The 11,082-nt window shown below is 38.7% G+C and overlaps 1 protein-coding gene across 4 annotated transcripts in view; it reads right to left on the bottom strand.

Annotated features, from left to right (window-relative positions):
- The window catches only part of LOC114253480 (WD repeat-containing protein 44), a 25,882-nt gene extending 18,199 nt beyond the window's left edge, over positions 1-7,683 (bottom strand). For 2 of the 4 annotated variants that reach the window (XM_028188366.2, XM_028188367.2), the window contains exons 1-6: positions 7,469-7,683; positions 6,299-6,458; positions 5,772-5,893; positions 4,126-4,214; positions 2,521-2,616; positions 673-831 (exon numbers count right to left, since the gene is read on the bottom strand). In XM_028188366.2, the coding sequence (XP_028044167.2) occupies positions 673-831; positions 2,521-2,616; positions 4,126-4,214; positions 5,772-5,893; positions 6,299-6,458; positions 7,469-7,536 (694 nt within the window). In that variant the 5' untranslated portion in view covers positions 7,537-7,683. The remainder of the gene's footprint in view (positions 1-672; positions 832-2,520; positions 2,617-4,125; positions 4,215-5,771; positions 5,894-6,298; positions 6,459-7,468) is intronic. The other 2 variants (XM_028188368.2, XM_028188369.2) reach the window with 2 other exon arrangements.
- Between the last annotated feature and the right edge of the window lie 3,399 nt (positions 7,684-11,082).

The raw sequence follows: 11,082 nt of genomic DNA, 5'->3' as shown, positions 1-11,082 counted from the left end.
TCAACAAGCTAATGCTGTTGCTTTAAAGCTAATGCTAAAACCGTTTGCCTTGCACAGTTGTCCCGGCACTGAGCCTGCCGTTATGTGGGAACTGTCCCCAATGACCATGCGCTAAGTTCCCACAGACATGCTGCAGGATATATTGATAGATTTCAGTCTTTCGTAACAAGTCGCTGAGGAGTAAACCAGTCAAAGATCGTACAGTGAAAGAGCGTGTCTGGCACGACCCTTAGACGCCGCCCGGTCGATTCAGGTATCCTTCGACGGATCAAGGCACAATCAATGCATTTTAACAGGTACGTACGTATTTGATGAAATCGAAACAAAAAAATGATTGAAGCTTTTTATAGTTAAGAGGTCAAAATCTTTAGAATTTCGGAGCACTATGTTAGCACAACTATTAACTTAGAACCTTGAGTAAAAAAATCCAGGTAACGAGATTGGGAACAATTGACCTGTGTGAATGTGAACTGTTTTTTTTTATTTTTTTTTATTGCCTTTGTCGGCAGACGAGCATAGGGCCCTTACCTGATGGTAAGTGGTCACCAGGGACGTCAGCAATACCAGGGGCAGAGCCAAGCCGCTGCCTTTTTTAATTATATTTAAATGTAAAATGTGCATAATGTCTCGCAATCGTCATGCATTTAAGTATAAATGAAAATGATGTTTTACTTCGTTTCTTCTTCCGGGGCGGCGCCACGGGCCGCGCCCCGCTCGGCGTCACTACGGCGGCACCCCCGCCCCGCGCCCCGCTCGCCGTCGCCACGCCCCCTCCCCGCGCCTTCAGGCTGTTCGCCTTCGTACTGGCTATCACGTCGGGCTCGGCCAGAACTGTCACAGACCAGCCCACCCTCAATACCCGTCCACTCATACCCAACGATCGTGACCCAGCGGTATGCCAGCGGCCCTGTCTATATCTACTACACTCTATGTACCAAAAAGTACTGCGTTTCTATGCTGCGTCTTTTGTATCATAGACAAACAAATAAAATCAAAACCCCTTTCCTCGACCGGCTCACGAGATTGGAACTCTGTGCGTGCGTGTACATAATAGGGTAAGTAAGTGCTATAGAAGTGAAGCGATCAATGACAGACGACATACAAACATAGTGTATCCGAACGTGTTTTTAAATTATCGAAATTCAAAAATAGATACACGAGTGCGGCACGTGATTTGGAAGGAAAGTGACGGTGTTGCTAGAGCGAAATTTCGTGAGAACCATAGTAGGCACAAAAGTGATTATTTTTCTGCCCAAGTGCCTACCCGCAGCAGTCATAGCGGTGGATTCTATCTGTAGGTCTTTCAGGAGCCCGGCAAGTTGTCTGACGGTTCGGTTCGGAATCCTTTATATTTAACGGTTAGCTACAACATATCTGGAGTCATGGTAGCTTCAATAGATAAGAGATATTTTTATTGATTTTCGCAAATCGTAAAAATAACTAAGACAGTTCGTTTTACCATTTCCTACGTTTCAAATATTTTACAGCATTCGTGAACACACGTTTTGTTCGTTGACACTTTAATATTGTGCTAACTTAAAAAAAAAACAAGATGGTAGTTCGCGCATTAGAGATTAAAGAGTAAAAGCTTTTTTTAAATCAATTACAGATGGCAATATTATAGGATAAATTGTGATTATTTCCTCGCGTGTTGGCGCCAGTCCAGGAGATCGTGAATGTGTCTGACCCATGGACATTCGTGCGCTAGACTATCATGTATGATTATAGTATTTCCTACGGTTTCCACGAGTCGCGGACACAATTATTATTACTTTTATGGTTTAATCTCGTGTTTCTTATTTCGGACCTTACTAACTTCAGTTTTCGTGGTGACGTCACGACTAAGGCTTGATTTATCTGTTTGAATTTCGTGTAACTATATAGAAAAAATAAAGACGGTAGTTTCATATAGTAATATGATAACGTGAATATTTTACGAACAATATTGAGCGTCCATTTTTTTATGATTTAATAAAATGATCGGATTTTTGTTCGTTTATTTTCGCAAGTCCAAAAACGTCTTAAATTTAAACGCTTTCCATAATGTTAGTGGCGCAGTGCTGATTGGCAAGGGTGAGTACACAAGGAATCTCCGACAGTGGCCCGCGACCATTAGCTGTGCTCCAGGAGTATATTATCTAATGTCTTTGATTTTGACGTTTATCACAAATTACACGTATATGTTTTCTGTATCGAAGCTGCGACCCTACGTACGCGAGGCAATCTCGTTACCGCTGAACCACGAACGCATTGAATAAGTCACACGCCCACTGAGTTCCTCGCCGGACCTTCTCAGTGAGTCGCGCTTCCGATCCGGTGGTAGATTCTGCGAAGCACTGCTCTTGCTAGGGCCAGTGTTAGCAACACACTCGGTTTGAGCCCGTGAGCTCGCCTACACGTTAGGGTAACGCTGATATAGCCTCACAAGGCATCAGCATAGGTAAAAAAAGTCATACTATTGTGTTTTTGTTCACGACAATACTAGATAGGGTGACCGTGAAACATTGTTATTGAACTTACCGTTCCGAGTTCGACAGTCTGTAGGGACGGGGTCGTCGGATATGGTGGAAGGCTCTCGCGACGAGCACTGACCAGCCGTGGAATCGCGAATGTTTGCTATAAAGCAGACATTAGAAAGCAATGAGTATATCAGAGTACAAATTAAGGAGCGGACGGTTAGCGTGGTATGGACATGTGATGCGAAGAGAGAAGATGCATGTGACTAGGATATGTATGCAAATGGTAGTGCAAGGTAGAGGGGGAAGAGGTCGACTGTCGAAGACATGGATGGAGTGTGTGAATGACGAGAGAGAGGAGTGAGTGTTGAGATGACGGCTGATAGAAGAGAATGGAAGAGAAAAATTAGCTGTTGTGACCCCACCTAGTGGGGTAAGGTGGGGAAAAAGAAAAGAGACATTAGAAAGCAAATTAAAAGCATTATTTTTATTGCTTAGATGGATGGACTAGCTCACGACCGACCTGGTGTTAAGAGATTACCAGAGCCCATAGACATCTGGTCAACCACTTAATATCAGGCGGGCTGTGAGCTCGTCCACCCATCTAAGCAATAAAAAAAAACAAAAAAAACTATGTACCTACCCGTGCGAGCTCACAAGACCTCCTACCACCATAAAAGAACATTTTTTTTGGTAAATTGAGAGGATAGGCTCACGGCCCACCTGGTTTTAAGAAGTTACCAGAGCCCTTAGACATCTATAACTTAAATGCTGCCACCCACCTTGAGATATGAGTTCTAAGGTCTCAGTACAACGGCTGCCCCACCCTTCAAACCGAAACGCATTACTGCTTCACGGCAGAAGCAGGCCTGGTGGTACCTACCCGTGTAGACTCACAAGACGTCTTACTACCAGTAAATATTCAGTATATGCTAAATAAAATATATGCTGACATCACAGAGGTCAACATTGACCCCCAACAAAGGCATTGTACTTGAGAACAGTTCTACAGAGACCCATGTATGACGTTATGGTTAAAAAAATCACTGTAATATTGTGCAAATAATAAAAAGGCCTAAATTGGAACAAACCTTAAGTGCACTAGAATAAAGACTATCAAATTCTTCAAACCGAACGTACTGCGGCTTCAATGTAGCACGTGCATAAACTCCCATTACGAACATGATTACTTAAAAAACGAATACATATTTATACTCCCCTAGTGCACAGCTAGCCGATGCTGTTCTTTGATTAACTTTTGTTACAGGGTTATGGCTTGCACTCGGTCCAGGAGGCAACATCTTTGAACTTTGGGGCAGGGTAGGTTGTACAAATCAAGATGAGGGTACTTGCAAGCTTAAGAAGGTCAGGGCCAGTTCCACAATTGTTATCATAGAAGATAGCCGGTTTATTTATTTATTAATCTGATGTTTAATTTTTATAGTTTATTAGAACCTATCAGCCCAATCGCCAGATACAGAAAGAGATAGAGAAAAATTGTGTGAGAGAAAGTGATACAAAAGTGTTGTTACGACCCTCACAGTTGAAGAATACAATGAGAGGAGGACGAAAGAACTTATCCTAGGATAATATTATGAGTGTTGTTCCATTAAATAAAGTAATTAAATTTCTCAATAAAACTCTCATTAGAATATATATTTTTTCTTACGTTGAGATTCAGCAGCTCCGCTTAGTATCCTTCCAATTCTGCCGAGTGACGTCATACTCTGCAAGCTCATAGTGTCGTGGGCTATTACTCTGCAATACAAACAAATAATTTATTATTTATTTCTACTGCTGATCATCTAGGTTGTCTGTTTGTCGTTTAGCTGGCAACATTTAGCTTAACATACTTAAATGAATAACCTCATGTCATGTCATGGCGCCGCAATTCCAAGGAGTATCCCTGCAACATTCTGCGAGTATCGGGATACTTGGGGTCGACATTTCGAGTGATGTCCAATTTCGGAGTCATTTGGAAGGCAAAACCAAGTTGGCGTCCAAAATGCTGGGAGTCCTCAACAGAGCGAAGCGGTATTTCACGCCTGGACAAAGACTTTTGCTTTATAAAGCACAAGTCCGGCCTCGCGTGGAGTACTGCTCCCATCTCTGGGCCGGGGCTCCCAAATACCAGCTTATTCCATTTGACTCCATACAGAGGAGGGCCGTTCGGATTGTCGATGATTCCATTCTCGCGGATTGTTTAGAACCTTTGGGTCTGCGGAGAGACTTCGGTTCCCTCTGTATTTTGTACCGAATGTTCCATGGGGAGTGCTCTGAGGAATTGTTCGAGATGATACCGGCATCTCGTTTTTACCATCGCACCGCCCGCCACCGGAGTAGAGTTCATCCATACTACCTGGAGCCACTGCGGTCATCGACAGTGCGTTTCCAAAGGTCTTTTTTGCCACGTACCATCCGGCTATGGAATGAGCTCCCCTCCACGGTGTTTCCCGAGCGCTATGACATGTCCTTCTTTAAAAGAGGCTTGTGGAGAGTATTAAGCGGTAGGCAGCGGCTTGGCTCTGCCCCTGGCATTGCTGAAGTCCATGGGAGACGGTAACCACTCACCATCAGGTGGGCCGTATGCTCGTCTGCCTACAAGGGCAGTAAAAAAAAAAACCTCATTAAATCTTAATTTTTTCTTTATTAGCTTTGACCAAAATGGTTTACTTGTGACTCATTATTTATTTTATTCTTTTCAACGAAAACTAGGTCAGTGCTGCTTGTCACTGACATTCTGAATAGAATGATTAAAAATAATTTATTGCCTCTTTTAAATTAGAGATAACACTTAATGCAAAAAAAATAGAATATTCCTCTAGAGAATTTCACTGGATTTGTGGACATATAAATTCACAAACATATCTAGTTCAGAGTCTATTTTATGTAGGTGACATTATGTACCTTTTATAGAACTCAAATTAAAACTATAAACTTTTTTTTTTTAAACACGACACATTAACGGGTCCCGTGATAAGTTCCTAAAGAACTTGTGTTACAGGTACCAGATAACGGAAATAAATGTAATATTTTTATTATACACATACATATATTTAATATACATCCATAACCCTGGAAAAGACATTTATGTTTATCATACAAATATCTTCCCTTGGCGGGATTCGAACCCGCGACCCCCTTGTGTAGTGACCATGTCACTTACCACTACACCAGACGCCAACAGTTGTCTTAGTAAGACGTAATTTCTGTACAGACTTTATTACTAGAAGCAAAGGATCCCCAAGTATCAATGTAAGTAATATGATCCCTCATTATTACAGTTTACAAAAGAAAACGGAATTCTACACTCACTTAAATGGATGTTCTAATGTATATGTCTGTTGATCGTTGTCTAATTCAGGAATCCCTTCATCATCCTCTTCAGTTTGCATGCAACGGCGTAACTCTTGAAATCGTCTTCTACCTTGCACCACCTTTAATTAAATTTTGTATTCTTAATTTGTAACTTTTAGTAATGAAATTAAGAAATTCACAAAACAAATTCCCACAGATATTTACAAATAATAATTTAAGGAATCCGTGAAGCAGAAATCCGTTTCGGTTTGAAGAGTGGAGCAGCCAGTGTACTGTTAAAAGCGAGACCTTAGAACTCATGTCTCAAGGAGGGTGGCAGCCTTTACGTTGTAGATGACTATGGAGTCCGGTAACCAATTAACACCAAGTGGGCCATGAGCTTGTCTACCCAAATAAGCAAAAAAAAGGAAACATTACACTCATGATAAATAAACATGGTTAATTATTGAATGACAATGATTACTAAGTAAATATATAACAAAATTCCACTGATATTTTTAAGATTTTGTTTATGGTAGACTTACATTTTTAATAGAATTCCTATCATCTTCGGGAGTGACTTCGGCTGTAGGCGTACTGGTTCCAACGGACAATGTTTGATCAGTGTTTGTGATTTTTGTTTTGTCCTGAACTGGCACATCAGAACTCTCTGTCACACTGGTGCTTTTACACAGAGATGACCTTCTGAAAAATATTATACAAACCTATTAATAAATGGTCAATGACATACGTATGTATTTGGTTAGATGATCAGCTGATATTTGGTGTTTGTTTTGATGGAATCAGGATGATGAACAAGGTTATGTTCATTTTATTGATAATTTATTACTTTTTAAGTAAAATATGCTAATTTATTATTGCTATACTAATTTTTGTTAAAGAAAAAAAGAAAAATATATCCATCTGTTATCTAACAGCACATATTTACAAGAGCGTTCTCTGACAACACACAGACACAGACAACAAGTGAAATGTTTTCATAGAAATAGCTATTTTTATCAAATATATTTTCTTTTTATTACTTAAATATGTTGAAGTTGTTTTCGTTTTTAACTACACCTCTACTTAATCACTACAAATTTAAGCATCATACATATGTACTCTTAAAGACAGAATATGTTTCATTTATGGTGAGGACAATTTATAACAGTGTTATTACAATATTATTTACATGGTTCTAAATATGAGTTTCTATCATTAAATTAAATTGTATGTAAATTATTTGATTTTAAGATATTTTCTTATAAGAAGTATCTTTGAAATTAAAAAAATTAGAAGGTATTCTTTACATAAACACAAAACATGTTTAGATATTTATTAATTGTACTAAATCTGAGGTCTAACATGGTTGCATGTGACAATATGCTAATACAATCCTTATATATAATAAGTCAATTGATCTTCGCTCCAATAATTCATTGTTATACTGTCATGTATGTCTCGCATCGATGATCAATTCGGTTTTCTACGTACTACCACACCGCTCGCCCCACCAAGGACACATACAAATTGCTTTTTAAATACTTCTATGACTTTCTGTGTGACAACAATTAACAGTAACATTCAAGGTATTTTTAAAACTATACACAAATTTGTTTTAGAATTTAGAGATACTTAACTGTGTGGTAGAATATTTTAAGCTGTAAAATAATGGTAGGTAATAACAATAACAACGTAAAAATAAACAAACTCACTTCGAGCCCTTGGTGGGTGTAAACTCTTCAGCATCATAAAACTCCTCGGAATCGCTGCTGTCGCCCATTTTTTGTGCAGTAAACTTTATGATTTATATATAAAATAATGCACATCTAATAAATCACATTATATAGTAATTAAGACTCTTGTTTTGTTGAAGAAAGTTAAAATGTAGATCGACATTGAACAATCCAGCAACTGTCATATTGACACTGTCACTTTGATGGTAATGGTAGTTCCATTTTTCCAACTGAAAAGGCGAAAGGATCACACCATACAACCAATCTTTTATAAACAACTTCGCTCTTCGCGTTCCCTCCTTATCTTATTCGTCTATCGAGTAAGCAAAGCAGCCTTTAACTTAAATCTATTGTAAAAAGGAGGAATACTGTCTGCCTGTTGCATGAAAAGTAAAATCAAACTAAATAATAAAACGAAATGATAATGGAAATGAATTTGACCATGGAATGAAATCAAATTAATATAATGCAGCTATATAAGATGAGATGAGATAACACCGTAACTGTTGGATGAGATAAAATTAAATTAAATCTATCAAATGATGACAATTTACTGAGAACTTAACGTATTTTTTTGAAGAACTAGCAAAGTCACCACTAACGATTTTACTTAGGCTTTTACTAACATAGGCACTTTCATAGATACTATAAAGTACCATTATTACACGCTTAAACCTGAAGAAGACTAAATTAAAAAAACAAATCACACACCTCAACAGCTAGTATTCCCACTAAAAAGTCCTCGATCAGCTTAAAATAATAAAAACCGTAAGTAAAATGAAGTCAACATAACACTTCAACCGTTAACCGATTTGTCAATAATTCTGGATCTATCAGGTTCTGCAATTCAGGAGAGCTACATTTAGTTCTAAATCAAAACATGTGTAGCTATTTTGTCGAGCTAGTGTATGGGCAAGAAAGAAATATGGGATTTCCGAAAATAAATGAACACTTTAATGGATCGGTATTTTAAATATTTTATTATTGACTGATCCGGTGGGGCAGTGGTGATTGCTCAGAATGCTGGGCTGACGATCGTGGATTCGATTCCCATTCCCAAGCATTCACGTGAGTAAAAAGTTTGAACTACTCACAACCTTTATTTACCAATTAAAATAACGAAAGTAAACGGTAAAACGTTTCTAACCGTTTCACTCATTAGAATTAGTTATTGTATTTCAAAACATCAGACCGGTTCACAAAAAGATCGTTGTAAACAACTGACAACCTTCTCGTGGCCAATGCCTTCGGGATATCATATATCCCGCGACCTTTCCCGCAAGGATGACGGGATGTTTCGGGTCCAAGGAACGTGCAGCCACCGGAACGCATTGTCCTTTGGTGTGAAAAGAATAATGAAAAAAATTTACGTTTCTTTTGTTGTTTATTCTAGGTTTTTTTTTAAATTGGGAAGCATTGTTCTATTGAATAAATAAAATTGTAGGCAAAACATAGGTAGTGAGATAAAAGTAGACTTAAGGCTGTCTACGATTTGTGCGCCGCAAATCTAAAAACACATTGAAACTCCTAAAACCACAAAAGCTCATCAAGACTTTTTGTGCTAAGTGGTCTCATAGAACTCTTAGATCTCTCAATATAAATTTTAAATAATGTGAAAGCTAACATCCGCCTTGACGCACAGGGTTAAAGTCTCATTGTATTTTAAGACTCTGACCCTTCAAATAGGCATATAATGGTTGCAAAATTGACAAGATGGTGGTGTTTAGCATAGATAATACACTGGTAGTATGTAGCACTATAATATCCTTTGGAGCTGCAGAAGTACTTTTGGTAATTCAAGTGTAATAACACACGACTTAAGATATATTTTTTACCCCTGCGGACTCACAAGAGATCCTACCACCAGTGATTACGCAAATTATAATATTGCGGGTTTGATTTTTATTACACGATATTATTCCTTCAGCGTGGAAGTCAATCGTGAACATTTGTTGAGTACGTATTTCATTAGAAAAATTGGTACCCGCCTGAGGGATTCGAACACAGGTGCATCGCTCAACGCGAATGCACCGGAAGTCTTATCCTTTCGGCCACGACGACTCAAGATAGACTCACATAAGATTTCACAGACCATTTATTGTAGACCAATTATGGACGTGCACTTCTTGCAGCGGCGTTCATATATGGGAGTCGCAGGGTTTCAACAGTGAGGCCAGTACTTAATATAAACCTCAAGGACGTCATTCCGAGTCCTCAATGTCCACTCTCAGTGCTTTTAGGCATTCCAAGCACCGGTGAGCGTTCTAATCGAACTGGTCGATTGCCACAAGTACGACGTGCAACTTAGCCCACAGACACAAACCACTGAGTTTCTCACCGGACCTTCTCAATGGGTCATCATTCCGATTCGGTGATATATTCAGCGAAATATTACTCTTGTTAGGGTAGATGTGATTCCGCCGTCTCAATAGCCCCGACTGGGCTCCGGCCCGGTCTGGGGTAGGGCGCCGGCTGTGAGCGGCAGGAGTTTTTAGTGAGGTTCAACTCCCACGTGCGGGATCCGACGATTTTTTCCTGAAAAAGGGTAGATGTGAGCACAGTAGGAAGCGGCTTGGCTCTGCCCCTGGCATTACTGACGTCAATAGGCGACGGCAACCACTCACCATCAGGTGGACCGCATGCTCGTCTATATGACAATAAAAAAAGAGCAAATTGTCTCAGGCTGAACCATATGAATTCAACTGTCAGTTCAGCAAAACCAAAACAGACCCTCGAAAAAAAATGTAATCCAATGGCACCATGGAACACAATAGAGCGTTTAATCTTAATATATTCACATTCTTAGTAGTAAAAGTACTGCCATGAACATTTACGATCGATTTCCATTTTTTTTATCAGACACCTGGTTTTTATTTTCGAGAAGTATCAAACTACTAATCTCTGTATTACATCATACATCGAATTGCATTGAAATGTATATAACCTTTATGTAACATTCGAATTCGTGATAAAGTGACATAAAGTAAGAAATGAATGACAAGCGTTTTTTGGATTGATAACATAACTAAGACTCATGTATGTCGCCTCCTTTATAAACCATAAAAGTGTTTCCTATATTTTGTAAATTTATGCAATTAAATATGGTATGTAAAATAAATTCAAAGTTTTTACACTTGACATTAACTTTTTTTTTTCCTACATATGCCTTGAGAGCCTATGTCAGCGTAACCTCACAAGTAGGTGAGCTTACGGTGCTCAAACCTGATGACGTTGCTAACACTAACCCTAGCAAGAGCAGTGCTTCGCAGAATCTACCGCTTGATGAAATGAACTGTTTAATATAGTTTGCTCTTAATACATACAAATACAAATTCACATACAAATTCATTGGATGGGGCCCCAGTCAAAATCGTCAAGTTGTAAAATTGTTATTTTAAACGTATCAGTGAAGGAGTTACCCGACAGTATTATTAATACTGTGTGCAATTTAGTTAAATATCTCATAAACTTAATTTCAAAAGCATGGGTTAAATAATAAATAAAATATGTTTAAGATTTATAATTACTAATTATTAATTAAATTTTATTAAAAACTAGCTATGCCCGAGACTTTGTCCGCGTGGAATTTAACA

The sequence above is a fragment of the Bombyx mandarina genome, chromosome 06 (genome assembly GCF_030267445.1).
Source record: "Bombyx mandarina strain Sakado chromosome 06, ASM3026744v2".
In the NCBI taxonomy this organism is placed as follows: domain Eukaryota; kingdom Metazoa; phylum Arthropoda; class Insecta; order Lepidoptera; family Bombycidae; genus Bombyx; species Bombyx mandarina.
This window is presented reverse-complemented; position numbering and strand designations above follow the sequence as displayed.